Source organism: Phragmites australis, chromosome 8 (assembly GCF_958298935.1).
Source record: "Phragmites australis chromosome 8, lpPhrAust1.1, whole genome shotgun sequence".
Classification (NCBI taxonomy): Eukaryota; Viridiplantae; Streptophyta; class Magnoliopsida; order Poales; family Poaceae; genus Phragmites; species Phragmites australis.
In genome coordinates this window covers 6,321,912-6,336,889 of record NC_084928.1, presented here as the reverse complement: position 1 = coordinate 6,336,889, position 14,978 = coordinate 6,321,912, and the positions used below count along the sequence as shown (strand labels likewise).

The following is a 14,978-nucleotide window of genomic DNA, read 5'->3' as shown; positions in this document are numbered from 1 at the left end:
ATATACCTCTAAAAGTGCTTATGACATCCAGTTTGTGAGATGCATCAAGAAATATAGCATGCAGAAGATTTGGAGGGCCAGAACAGAGCAAAAAAGCAAAATGTTCTCTTGGATCCTCTTGCAAAACAAAATACTCACCGCTGACAATTTGGCGAAACGAAATTGGCCACACAACCAAATATGCCAATTATGTGATCAAGAGGATGAGATGGCTGTGCATTTTGTGCAAAGATTGTGTTTACACAAAGGAAGTTTGGATGAACATTTCATTTTGGATGCATTTTCAGAATTTGCCACTTTTCAGTCACTACAGGACTCTAACAGGATGGTGGAAAGCCGTAACAAAAATGATTGACAAAGAACTTTGGCAGGATTTCAATAGAATTGTGATTACCTTCTGGTGGAATATTTGGAAAGAGAGGAATCAAAAAACGTTTCAACATAAAAAAGAGGAAGCACTCAAGGTGGCCCAGATCATCAAAGAGCACATCGACGTTTTTTACTTAGCGTTCTCCTTTGATTCTTAATTTCCTCCTGTTGTTTTGCCGGAGCTTCCACCCCTGTAATGCTCCTGGCGCTTATCTTTTTTGGGGAGTTCTTATATGTTTGTTTTGGCCACAACGCTTTGTTTCTAGCCATATGTTTTTTGCCGGTCTGTGGCCTTTTTTCCTTTTCCGGTTTCTACAAACCGTCCTCTCAATTCCTTTTTGGTTTCTGTAATCCTTTTTACTCCTAGTCTAATAAAACGGCAGATCTCCTGCCGCCTTTCTAAAAAAGATATTGCAGTAGTTTTTCAAAAGCACTTAATAGATTCTAATTTGAGATTCAAGACCCTAATATAATCAGTAAAGATTCCCCTAACTAGCTAGATTCCACAGTGCAACCTAGTTCATCTCTCTTTTTTCCTTTTTATCCTAGTTTGAGTGCTCATCTTCTTCGCTGAGATATGTCAAAACAAGGTTCAGGAGACGCGCACAAGGCGGCTAACTCTACTCCAGTGCACCAACCAAACAACCTCCAAGCTCGCGGAGCCAAAATGCACACCAAACCGTGAATCAAGCAGCAGTGAAATGCATGCATGTTACTCGGAGCATGATGGCGTTTGATCAGAGCTTCAGAAGTCAAGGCTTGAGAGGACGCATGTCATAGATACGCTCTGTCTCATGCACGTACTAGCACTCTAGCCGCAACCGGAGACTTCACTCGCTTGCGACTCTTACACTGCTGGGACCGTTACATGTGATAGTGGTCAGCAGTGGTTTTGCGAAACAATTGTCAGAAGGTGAGATTTTATGCATGCTAGCTGACAATAGGAGTGTGATTTTGTAAATTTATTTGACAATTAACGTGCTCTCACCTATACAACTGTGATCGATTTGGGACACATCGATTTAGCACACATTAGCAACTAACGCTATCTTAGTTGGTCGGTGGTGAGGATGTACATTCTCATTTAGGTTCAAGCTCTTCTTTCGGATTGACTTGGTTGCCTTTAGATCCTGTTTGGAACACAGGAATTTCATCCCGTAGGAACACCCAGTTCAAGTGGGACGTTTCTTGCCCAGGTAGAATGTTTGTACGTTACGATTCTAGCAAAAACGTTGTAGTATCTTAATTATTAACTAATATGTGATAATCACCAGATTTTCGTATTCAATTCTTAAAGTTAGATAGTGATTATCTCTTAGTTGTAGAATTTCACCTTTTACTCGTTTATACAGAATTAATACTTGTACAACGAGGAAATCTTCTACTCCATTTCAAAATATAAGACGCGGTTTGCCAAGCCAAAATTTGGTTACTTTTGCCGAATTTGGCATCCGTTTAGTGTCGTGCCAAAATTTGGTAAGCCAGCCCTCTCACTTTGGCCAACTGATTCATTTTGGAGACCAAAGCTGTCAAAATTATCCCAAATTTTGGCTTGGCCTTCATGTGGCAAATTTGTTTGCAAATCAAACAGGACCCCTTCTCGCACATGTTCATCCTCCTATCTGCTTTGCTTATACAAGTGTAAGGATTGGTGACATCCTAAAAGTAGAGTGAATTTGGACACTTAGAATCTATTTGGTTTCAAAGACTACGCAGGATAAACCTATATCAAATTCTATTTAAATATTCTCTAGATTTATCTAATGTGTCTACTCTACCGATCAAAAGAGCTCACAACCTATCTAGGAAAGTAAATTACAAGTATGTAAATGTGAAAACGTAAAGAAGGTAGAGAGAGAGCAAACTCGGCATAAGGATTTTCATCTCATGGTATCGATAGCATAAATGTTACCCCTAGTCCACGTTGGAGCTCCATCAAAGATATGCTCCCGGTCGTCAAGACACTTCCGGTCACAGCTCTTGAGCCACCAAGTCACAAAGACAAGGTCTCATACCGGATGAGCCACCAAGCCACAAAGGCAAGATTTCACCACTAGCCTCTCTTCCGGTCACTTGTCATCATCTTCACTTCGGATCTTGAGCCACCAAGGCAAGAGTTTCTGTGTCCCCGTACAAGTATCTTGCCGCTGCTTCACACCAAGTCGGAGGGTCAACAAGCTTGAGAAACTCTAACTCAAGGTGCCGACGAGTCACCAAAACTCCAAGGTATCAGCATACCATGAGGTACAAGGTTAGATCACTCCTTGATCCACTCTCTAGGCAGTAAAACCTAACAAGTCTTCTCTCTAGGTCTATAAGCATTGATCGCTCACTAATCTTGTGCTTAATCACCTTAGATGATCACTTTAAGCACTGTAGTGGTTTGGATATCTTCTCAGGTGTATAAAGGCTTCTCTGGACTCCAGCTCACTTAAATGATAAAGTGAACGAGTATTTATAGCCTCAATCCTACGGACTAACCGTTGCCCCAACGGCTCATAGAAACTGTGAACACCGGATATTTCGGCGTTGACAGTGGTACACTCACTGGAACATCCGGTGCGTACAACCTAGAAAACTAGCCATTGAAACCCTCACTCAAAACCTCTGTGAACACCGGATTATCCGGTGTGTTCTTTTTTTCATCGCTGGACCATCCGACGTGCCTACTACCGCCATCTGAGCCACTTCTTACATCTCTAAACAAAATGCTCTAGTGCGAGCCTCTGGTGTTCATTGCATAGGTCATCGAACCATATGGTGGGTTGATCTTTAGTCTTCAACTCTTCGAAACGTCTCTGCAGGAAATACTCCGGTGTTCACACCTCTTCACACTAAACCATCCGGCGTATTGCTTCTTCTCTTCCTTCTTCTGGAAATGCTCCTGCGTGTACTACACATTGAGCACCGGATTATCTGGTGAGGTGATCCTCACCCTCTGTCAGAAATGCTACGGTGAGCACATTTCCTAAGCACCGGACTATCCGATGGAGTCTTCTGCTTTCTCTTTGCACTGTTCATTGTCCGGTGTGTTGAACATGCTTAACACCGACTATCCGGTGAGGTCAACTGCATTTGAACACAAAGCTCCGACGTATACAAACTTGTCTAATGTCGGACCATCCGGTGATGTCATTTTCTCTAGGTCTTCTTCAATTCAACCAAACTTTGCCTGACTTTGATGACTTCTTTATGTATTGTATCCATAAGACCTACTAAAGTATATACTTGACATACATATTAGTCTCATTGACTATGTTATCATTAATCACCAAAATCACATACATGTCCTAAAATAAATGCTACAATCTCTCTAAGAGCATGTTTTCTACAACAATATTGTCAAGGAAGGGTCAAACAAACATGTTGTTGCCGTCCTTGGATGACTTATGGTGTCTTTGGTTACTTGCATGCTTGAGCTTGGCCTGTATATGTGAACTAGGCTCATCTTAACCAGACCGAATGCACATAGTAGCAATTTGTTTGGTTTCATGTTTATATTTAGCATAGTTGAGAAGAGATTGTGTTTGATTGCTCGTACAAAGATATATTATATAAGATAAAAATGGACAAACAAGTATTATCATGGTATTTATTTTACGTCATTGTACTCTTATAGTCCTTAGTTTATCTTATTAAACTTTAATATTCTTTAGAATACATTAATGACACTTAATACACACTAATAACATCATTAACCGAGCACTAGGCTGCATTAAATGCTCAAATTCCACATATTTACAGAGCCAAATTGAATACATATATTTATATCTCCAGATCCAATCTCAAAATGGCAAACATACAATCAAACACCTACTGCCGCGAACGTGCCTTCAGCACGATGGTAAGGCACCGGCGTTGTGCCGAACCCAGCCGGGCTTCAAGTCCGGCTGTCGCACGGGAGTTCCGATTTATTTCGGATTTCTCCAGTTTCTCCGGCGTGGTGCTACAGAAAGGATTGCGACGTGCTCGTCGTCTTCGGGATTCTTGGGTCCTGGTGATCTTTGGATGGACGCTTTCTTCAAGCTGTGTGTAGTTGTAGGGCTAGCATGTGCGTACGTTAGGTGTACGTGGAGTGGGTGCGTGTGTGAGGGGTGAGTGCGCGCGCGTTCATGTTCAGATACTACAGCTATATTCAGTGACGAAGAGTCAAAAAAAAAAAACACCTACTGCCTTCCATCCCATCAGCCGGAGCCATATGCAGCCAACAAAAGGTACCGTACATCTTACTTTTGTCGCCGAATACTAAAAATTCAACAAAACGTATATGCCAGAACGGCATATACAAATGCAGTTGTGTTGTTTCGAAAATGTTGTTACTGGTTTCTGCCTAGAAGTAGGCATCAGTGGCACATCACCCAAATACTGGTTCTCCGAATTATCCAGTGTCGAATCCAATCCGAAGTCTCGAATCATCAAGAGCCGCGTGCGTTAGAACACATAAATAAGCAGCGTAATCTCAGTACCAGCTCTTGTAATCCCATCACTAGCCATGAAGCACCTCGTGACGCTGCTAGTTTTGATCGCCCTGCCTGCGCGCGCCGTGTCCGTTCCCGGCGCCAGCGTCGTGGCGCTGCTCACGCACGACGACGCCGGCCGCGGCCTCGCGAAGCCCGAACTCGTGCGGCGCATGGCGCGCCGGCGTCTGCTGTACGCGACCCTCGTGCGGGCGCGGGTGCGCGCCGGCCTCGGGCGCCGGCGGCGGGATCGTGACGAACGAGTACCTGGTGCACCTGGTCGTCAGAACGCCGCCGCGGCCCGTGGCTCTCACGCTAGACACCGGCAGCGACCTCGTCTGGACGCAGTGCGCGCCCTGCCTCGACTGCTTCGACCAGAGCCTCCCGCTCCTGGATTCCGCCGGGTCCTCCACCTACGCCGCGCTCCCCGGCGACGCGCCCCGGTGCCGCGCCCTCCCGTTCACGTCATGCGGTGGCCGAAGCTGGGGGAAACGGAGCTGCGTCTACGTCTACCACTACGGCGACAAGTCGATCACCGTTGGTCAGCTCGCCACCGACCGCTTCACCTTCAGACCCGACGGTGGCAATGCCGGTGGCCCCTCCACGCGGCGCTTGATCTTCGGCTGCGGCCCTTCAACAACGGCGTGTTCCAGTCGAACGAGACCGGCATTGCTGGCTTTGGCAAGGGACGATGGTTGCTGCCGTCCCAGCTCAACGTCACAAGCTTCTCGTACTGCTTCACATCCATGTTCGAGTCCAAGAGCAGCCTCGTCACTCTCGGCGCGACGGCCGCGCTCTACAACCACGCGCACAGCGGCGAGGTCCAGACCACCCCGCTCATCAAGAACCCTACGCAGCCGTCCATCTACTTCCTCTCGCTGAAGGCCATCTCGGTAGGCTCGACGCGGCTTCCGGTGCCGGAGTCCTCGCTCCGGCGGACTATCATCGACTCCGGCGCCTCGATCACCACTCTACCGGAGGACGTGTACGAGGCGGTGAAGGCAGAGTTCGTGGCGCAGGTAGGTCTACCGCCCAGCGGCGTGGAGGGTTCGGCGCTCGACCTCTGCTTGGCGCTGCCCGTGACGGTGTTCTGGCGGCGGCCCGCCGTGCCGGCGCTGACGCTGCACCTCGAGGGAACCGACTGGGAGATGCCGCGCGCCAACTACGTGTTCGAGGACTACGGCGCGCGCGTGATGTGCGTCGTGCTCGACGCGGCGCCCGGGGAGCAGGCCGTCATCGGCAACTTCCAGCAGCAGAACACGCACGTCGTCTACGACCTCGAGAACGACCTGCTGTCCTTCGCGCCGGCCCGGTGCGACAGGCTCGCAGCTTCGTTGTAGTGTTCATGTACAAACAGAAGGTAGGATTTTTAGTACAGATCAGATCAGGTGAAATGTGCCATTTTGACGGTAGAAAGTTGAAGCAGCAGAGGAAATTTTGCGTGCAATTTGTATCACTCCTCCTTTCCAGAATTATCCGTTCAGTGTTTTGCTTCTGCGAGTGATCTGGACCGTCCGGGAAGCTGATCTGACAGTCTACACACGCCTCCTGCCGTTACAACAGAAAACCAAGTGCTTCAGGTTGTACACAGTTCGGAAGTAGAGTAGATAATGCTTAGACTTGAAGGAGTATGGCTTTTTCCCCCTCCAGGATACGCAGGAGAGGGGTACAATTTTTTAACAACGTTTTCTCAGTTTAAGGTCACTCCCAATACACGATATCTATAGCTATTTCTCGAATGAGACATAATACAAGAAATATATATGATAAGAAATAACCTCACAATGCATAATGTCTATAGCTTATATCTAAAGATTTTTTCCTCCAGAATACGCAAGAGAGGTGTACATTTTTGTACGACGATTTCTCAGTTTAAGGTCACTCTCAATACATGATGTCTATAGTTATTTCTCGAATGAGACATAATACAAGAAATATATATGATAAGAAATAACCTTATAATGCATAATGTCTATAGCTTATATCTAAAGAGATTTCAAACAAAGAGAGAAGATTGGCTTTAAGGGCACGTTTGGTTCCTAGGCAAGGGCTCGCCTCTCCTTGCCTGGCAAGACTATGTGTTTGGTTCTCTTCCAAAACCTTACTTTGCCAGGCAATCTAGCCCAGGCTGGCAAGGAAATCCTTCCCACGTGGGAGAGCCAAATCAGCTCTCCTGCACGGGCAAACTTTGGCTGCACGTTTGCTCAATCACTGCCACGCCACACAACCCCTCAATATGTTCATCTCATCCTCGAATCCAGCAGCCAACAAAGAACAAACCAAGCCGTGCAGCAAAAATTGACCACCGACGGCATAAATCAGCACCTAGTGGCGGCTGGAACGACAAGGAGATGAAATTAGAAGCAAAGCTTGGCAGATCCGGCAAGGAATCACCGGGATTGAGCTCGAGAACCTATAGCAGCGAGTTCGGACTCAATGGAGCTGGTGAGGGAATGTTCAAATCGAGCCCTCCACTCTCCAGAACGAAGTCCCTGCTGCCTAGATCGAGCTAGCATTCAGTAGTGTTGGTGCTCAATTTCTTCAAGAATGCATTCAACAGCGTTTGTGCTAAATTTAATTGGGAGGAGGAAGAAGAAGAAAGGGGCAGGAAGGGAGCAGAACTAGTAAAGTTGAGAACCAAACACCACGCGTTTTCTTGCCTAGCTTTGCCCGGCAAGGCTAGGCAATCCTTGCCTGCCTTGCCTCTACTGGCAAAGAATCCAAACATACCCTAAGGTGTCCTGACTACTGAGAAGTCGAAATTTCAAAGGTGTATTAAGGATTTCAGATATGTTTATACGCTAATGATGTAAATGTGCATAAAGGAATCTAAAAAAGGCATGCATAAAAAAGCAAAAGAAAATTATGGGGAAAGGGGAATAAAAAATATAAGAGGAGAAATACAGAGATGAAGCTACCATCCCTTAAAATTTATCGTCCTCCTTTTTTGTTACTTCTAATATAAGTCACATTCTGAGTTGAATTCTTCAAGATGCGATTACATTCTAATATGAAACTGTAAACATTCCAGTTAGACATGCCACTGTGGTAAACAATGCATTTTCTTGGCTTCCTGCGATACGGGCTGCTCACTGGCATTGCACTGCGGTCAATAGTGAAATCTCTTCGGCCTTGCGGAAGGAGGTGAAGGGTTACGGGTAGGCTACGCTAGTACAAAATAAATTTTCTCTACCGCATTCAACCAGGAAGCCATGCGAGTAGGGGATCATGAATCGTTACCACTTGACGAGCAGTGCAGCGGAAGAAGAGTTGGAGCAGACCAATCCAACGTCGTGCGCGTCAAGTAGTCGATCGTCAACCTCGTCCCGAGCACGTCCCGAGCACCTTCCGAGTACTCGCGGGTACGTCCCGAGTACTCCCGAGCAGATCAGCACCGCAATAGTAGCAGCGCCTCCACGGTATCCACACGTACAAGGATGGAATCGCCGTGCGCCGGTGTGCTAGCACCGCGCGCCCGGCTAGGGTTTCGAAGGGAGTTCGGGAATAGGAGGCGGCTAGGGTTTCTAAAAAACTCAATGCGCCTTGGCCCCTGCCTATTCTTATATAGAGCACGCTAATGGGCCTTTAATCAACATTAAAGCCCATTATGACTCTAAACCCTAATGGTCCTTTAATCAATATTAAAGCCCATTAGCAGATCCAATCCGCAAACTCAATCGCCTCTAGGGCATATCACCAACAATCTCCCACTTGCACTAGAGTCAGTACAAGTTTTATATTCCATCCCCTTAAGTGTGTGACCCGTTAGGTTCATGTGTAAACGGCCGCTATCCGGAAACCCTTTTCCGAATTGCAAGTCAATAGCGGTACCTAGCAGGACATATTGACTCCCGAATGCACACAAAGATCATATCGGCTGAACCTTGATATACTCATGCACCAATCCCTTTACCACACCATACCAGTCAAGCTCAAGGCGAGATTCGTGCCACCCTTGTGATAGCTCGACCATTCACTCGATCAAGTAGTGGATTCACCATGATTAACTCTTTAATCATATTGGCATGGCCATGCACTTTCCAATCCAACTACCTCGAGGGGCCCAGTGATATCTCTCCCGTTATTTAGGAGGGGTAAATTCCATCTTGATCACTCACATCCCACGACATGTTTCATAACATACCCGAAAGCAACCTTTATAACTACCCAGTTACGGAATAGCGTTTGGAAGCTCCTAAGTGTGTTACTACACATTCTGGAATCAATGATGATCTCAGGTCAAAGGATTCTGTAGGTACACCATTTGAGATAACAACTGATGGCACATTAAAAATAACAATCCCAGCAGTATCTCAGGGTGGGTCTATCCAACATCATGTTCTCTAACATGTGTCCACATTACTGATTTGATATCTCCATATCTATGATCCGTGAAACATGATCATCATTCAGTCAAATGTGCTAATCTATAAATCATTATTGTCCCACATAATGATATGAGATTAGAGACTATTTAGAATAACATCATAAAAACAAAGAGTTTCACAAACAAGTCACATACTTGCTGATCAATGTAAATGATAATTATTCATGGAACCAGATAACAATTATCCAAAAGTACATTAGCATAGACAGAACACATTCTCTCACATGCACTGGAGTCTATCCCGCAAGTATCTAATACCCATAGAGCTCAAGTGTGCCTCATGCTTGGGCTGTGAGAGAGGCTTCGTCAACGGATCAGCAATATTCGAATCCGTGTGCACCTTGCATATTTTTACATCACCTCTATCAATAATCTCTCGAATGAGGTGATAGCGCTGAAGTATGTGCTTGGACTTCTGGTGCGACCTAGGCTCCTTGGCTTGTGCAATGGCACCACTATTGTCACAATAGAGGTCCATTGGACTGGACGCACTAGGGACCACACCCAACTCAGAAACAAATTTTCTGATCCAAACAGCCTCTTTTGCAGCTTCCGAAGCTGCGATATACTCGGCCTCCGTCGTGGAATCAGCAACCGTTTCTTGCTTGGAACTCTTCCAACTCACCGCACCTCCATTAAGGCAAAACACAAAACCAGACTGCGATCTCGAGTCGTCCTTGTCGGTTTGGAAGCTAGCATCGGTGTAACCATTTACAACGAGCTCCTCCTCACCTCCATAGACTAGGAACATATCCTTAGTTCTTCTCATGTACTTGAGGATACTCTTTACTATAGCCCAGTGACATTCACCTGGGTTCGATTGATATCTGCTCGTAACACTTAGAGCATAGGAGACATCTGGGCGTGTACAAAACATAGCATACATGATGGACCCGATAGCAGAAGCATACGGGATCGCACTCATCCTCTCGAGCTCATCAGATGTCTTAGGACATTGATTCTTGCTGAGAGTGATGCCATGTGACATTGGTAAGAAACCTTTCTTGGAATCCTGCATATTGAACCGATTCAATACCTTGTCAATGTACGTGCTCTGGCTTAATCCGATTAGTCTTTTCGACCTATCTCTATAGATCTTTATGCCCAATATGTATGCTGCCTCTCCTAAATCTTTCATTGAAAAACTCTTTTGCAATGAAGATTTGACAGCATCGAGCATTGGAATATTATTTTCGATCAATAATATGTCATCCACATATAAGACCAGAAACACAAGTGCGTTCCCACTAGTCCTTTTGTAAACACAAGGCTCTTCTTCATTCTTGATGAAACCAAACCCTTTGATCACTTCATCAAAACGAAGATTCCAACTCCGAGAAGCTTGCTTTAGTCCATAGATGAACTTTTGCAGCTTGCAAATCTTTCCAGCATTTTTCGGATTGACAAAACCTTCAGGCTGTGTCATGTACACATCCTCACTTAGGTTTCCATTAAGGAAAGCCGTTTTGACATCCATTTGCCATATCTCGTAGTCGAAATATGCAGCAATTGCTAGGAGAATCCGAATAGACTTTAGCATTGCGACGGGCGAAAACGTTTCATCATAATCAACACCTTGAATTTGCCTGAAACCTTTTGCCACCAATCGTGCCTTATAGATGTGAACATTTCCATCAACGTCTATCTTTTTCTTAAAAACCCATTTACACTCGATAGTTTTCACACCATCAGGTGGATCGACCAAGTTCCAAACTTGGTTTTCTCGCATGGATTCTAACTCGGATCTCATGGCTCCAAGCCATTTTTCGGAGTCTGGTCCCACCATTGCTTCCGAGTAAGTCTTAGGTTCATCATTGTCCAACAATAATATGTCGCGCTGCCCCGTGGTTAGGAACATAAACCGCTCGGGTGCACGACTGAACCTTTCCGACCGACGTGGGGCTGGTGTCTCGACAACAGGTTCTGCAACATCTTGCATACCGAGTTGTGGTTCAATAGGAGTTGAAACACTTTCAAGTGGTTCCTGAATTTCTTCGAGTTGCACCGTACTCCCACTAACTCTCTTCGCGAGAAACTCTTTCTCAAGAAAGACACCATTCCGGGCTACAAACACTTTGCCTTCTTCCCGGTTATAGAAATAATATCCTTTGGTTTCCCTAGGATACCCCACAAAGAAGCATTTATCAGATTTGGGAGTGAGCTTATCAGACGACAAACGTTTTACATAAGCCTCACAACCCCATATCTTAAGGAAAGACAATCCGGGACGCTTCCCGGTCCATATCTCATATGGTGTCCTCTCTACAGCCTTAGATGGAACCCTGTTTAACGTGAAAGCAGCAGTTTCTAGAGCGTATCCCCAGAAGGATAATGGAAGATCAGATTGGCTCATCATCGACCGGACCATGTCTAACAAGGTTCGGTTCCTCCGCTCGGACACCCCGTTCCATTGTGGCGTACCCGGTGGAGTCAATTGTGGAACGATTCCACATTGCCTTAGATGATCACCAAATTCATGGCTCAAATATTCGCCTCCACGATATGATCACAGAAATTTAATTGTCTTTCCTATATGATTTTGTACTTCATTCTGGAACTCCTTGAACTTTTCAAAGGATTCAGACTTGTGCCTCATTAGGTAGATGTAACCATATCTACTAAAGTCATCGGTGAAAGTAATGAAATACTGAAAACCACCTCTAGCTGTAGAACTCATCGGTCCAAATACATCTGTATGTACTAGGGCCAATAATTCATTTGTCCTCTCACTTTGACCAGTGAAAGGCGTCTTAGTCATCTTGCCAAGTAAACAAGACTCGCATGTATCAAATGATTCGAAATCAAATGAATGTAGAAGACCATCTTTATGGAGCTTCTGCATACGCTTCTCATTTATATGACCTAATCGACAATGCCAAACAAAAGTGGGATTCAAATCATTAAGCCGAGGCTTCTTTGTATCAATGTTATAGATAGTTATATCCTCAAGATTCAAGATATATAATCCATTTACTAATGGACAATTACCATAGAGCATACCATTCAAAAATATCGAACAACACTTGTTCTTTATTATGAATTCATAACCGTCTTCTTCCAAACATGAAGAAGAGATAATGTTTTTGCCCAAGGCAGGAATATAATAACAATTATTTAATTCCAAAACTAATCCTGAGGGTAGCGATAAGGAGTAAACGCCAACGGCCAACGCAGCAACTTTTGCACCATTGCCGACGCGAGCATCCAGTTCGCCTCTTGCACACTTCCTAGTCCTTTTCAGTCCCTGCAACGATTTGCAAGTATGAATCATTGATCCGGTATCAAATGCCCATGAATCATCAGGACGAGTAGCAAGATTAATTTCAATAACATTTATACCTGAAGATGAAGTCTTACTTCCCTTCTTCTTTTTGAGTTCTTCCAAGTACAATTTGCAGTTCCTCCGCCAATGACCAGTCTTATGGCAGTGGTGGCAAGTGTCAGAAGCGGCAGGGCTAGCCTTGGGCTTTCCAACAGGTTTAGGCTTAGAACTCGAGATCTCATCCGAAGTTTTAGCCTTGTCCTTGCGCTTTCTCTTCTTGCTATCCTTTTGAACCATCATCACATGACTAGAGCTCTTCTTAATGCTTTCCTCAGCAGTTTTTAGCATCCCATGCAATTCAGCCATGCTTTTCTCCATGCTGTTCATATGAAAGTTCAAAATAAACGGCTCGAAGCTCGCAGGGAGCGACTGGAGAATTACATCCGTAGCCAACTCAGGGCTAAGGGGAAAACCAAGTTTTTCCAGGCTTTCAATGTAACCAATCATTTTGATCACATGAGAACTGACTGGACTGCCTTCTGTTAACCTGCACGCAAACAAGGACTTTGAGGTGTTGTACCTCTCGGCCCGAGCTTGGTTCTCAAACATGCCTCGGAGTCCCACAATCATATCATGGGCATCCCTATTCTCATATTGCTTCTGAAGCTCAGAGGACATACAGGCAAGCATGAGGCAGCTAACATCTAGTGAATCGTTGGTGTGCTTCTCATAAGCCCTCCGATCCGCGGCAGGAGCATTATCAGCTGGTTCATCAGGATAGGGGACCTCTAGAACATATTCCTTTTTCTCTTGTTTGAGAATAATTCTCAGATTTCTATACCAATCAATAAAGTTTGTTCCAGAAAGCTTCTCTTTTTCAAGAATCGATCGCAAATTAAAACTGGAAGTGTTACTAGCGGCCGGTGCCATGATCTACAACAGAAAATGCAGGTTCAGCACTATGCCTATGTGAATCTTCTATTAAACAATTTAACAAAAGATACTCCACTATATGTGTTTTCCCTCTAACAACATATAGAGGATCAAGATCCATATTCAACTAAGTTCTAGTGAGCTTTGGCATCACTGCTAGAAACTTAGTGACATAGGTAAGCAACGCCTTGCTAATCACATCCCTATGTGACTCTTGTTTGCTGGGTGGCATCGAATGCCCCGGCGCCCAACACCATGCCCCAAAGCCCAAAACCATTTTGATAGCTTTATCAAGTAAACCAATACTATGCGTGTGGATGTCCGACATCCACTCTAACTGGTTAAGATAAATGATGGCACCCTGCTTTGGCAGACCTACCACACAATGATCAAAACCTTTGTAGGTGCAGCTATTGGAAGGGCATCAATTACTCTTGATTTTCTGAGGGAAACTACTCTATCATGAAAATCATATCCACCACATATAAAACATGAAAGAATAGTATGACAGGAACATAAAAATATCACAGGCAATCATATTAACTGTGACATAGTATGGCCCCTTCACATGGTGATCTTCATCGCCACGGTTCCTGTCCTCCGGGTCATCATGCTTCAAATCTCCATGATCTTGTTCTAGTCTATTACACCTAATAGCACTAGATAAATTACATGAGAAGAAGCATCACAAGTCGACACGCAGGCCGTTATACAATAACATGACAGCCTTGGGCTGCAATTAACCATGACACGCAGGCCATGAAAAATTACACACATGCATCACATATCACAAGGCCATACCAGTCACAACATTCTCTGCAAAAATGAGTTAAGCGTAGAATCGAATTCTAATGTCGTGATGGGATCATGTTATTACAACAATCTATGCGTGTACGCGACGGAACCTCTCGGAAATACATAGATCGCATCTATGAAATCGCTATGAAAATCTCATTGGATCGATCGTATCGAGCCAATTCCGAGTCATTCATAATGTCTCAATTTCCATTAGATCAATCCCATTGATCATCGCGTGAGGTTTTTCCAGAAACGATGACAGCACACATGACCTCGATCTGCTGTTCTCCCGACCATGTCGCGATGCATGCAGTTAGCCCCGATGGTGATTCCAGCCGGTAGGGGCAAGTCGCACGCAAAAACAGGTGGGAGATCGAGCTAATCTTTTTGGCTATGTGGTTTCATCGACTGGCATCTCATCCGATCTCTAATTCACCTAACCAACCGTGCATTGATCAATCCATCATATGAACTGATCAAAAACAATAGATCTAATCTATTTCTATCACATATCTTCTATATGTGACTGATCCAGATCGAAAACTACGCAGGATGGCTCTGATACCACTGAAGGGTTACGGGTAGGCTACGCTAGCACAAAATAAATTTTCTCTACCGCATTCAACCAGGAAGCCATGCGAGTAGGGGATCATGAATCGTTACCACTTGACGAGCAGTGCAGCGGAAGAAGAGTTGGAGCAGACCAATCCAACGTCGTGCGCGTCAAGTAGTCGATCGTCAACCTCGTCCCGAGCACCTTCCGAGTACTCGC

General features: G+C 45.0%; 1 protein-coding gene and 1 pseudogene across 1 annotated transcript; one reads left to right on the top strand and one right to left on the bottom strand.

The window, feature by feature from the left end:
* The first annotated feature begins 4,861 nt into the window (after nt 1-4,861).
* On the top strand, nt 4,862-6,195 carry LOC133927560 (aspartic proteinase nepenthesin-1-like; annotated as a pseudogene).
* Nucleotides 6,196-12,325: 6,130 nt separating this feature from the next.
* LOC133926055 (uncharacterized) lies at nt 12,326-12,918 on the bottom strand. The gene is made up of 2 exons (XM_062371788.1): nt 12,553-12,918; nt 12,326-12,457 (listed from the first exon to the last, which is right to left on the bottom strand). Exons 1-2 carry the CDS (start codon nt 12,860-12,862, stop codon nt 12,441-12,443), a joined length of 327 nt encoding a protein of 108 aa, XP_062227772.1. The 5' UTR covers nt 12,863-12,918; the 3' UTR covers nt 12,326-12,440.
* Nucleotides 12,919-14,978: the final 2,060 nt, after the last annotated feature.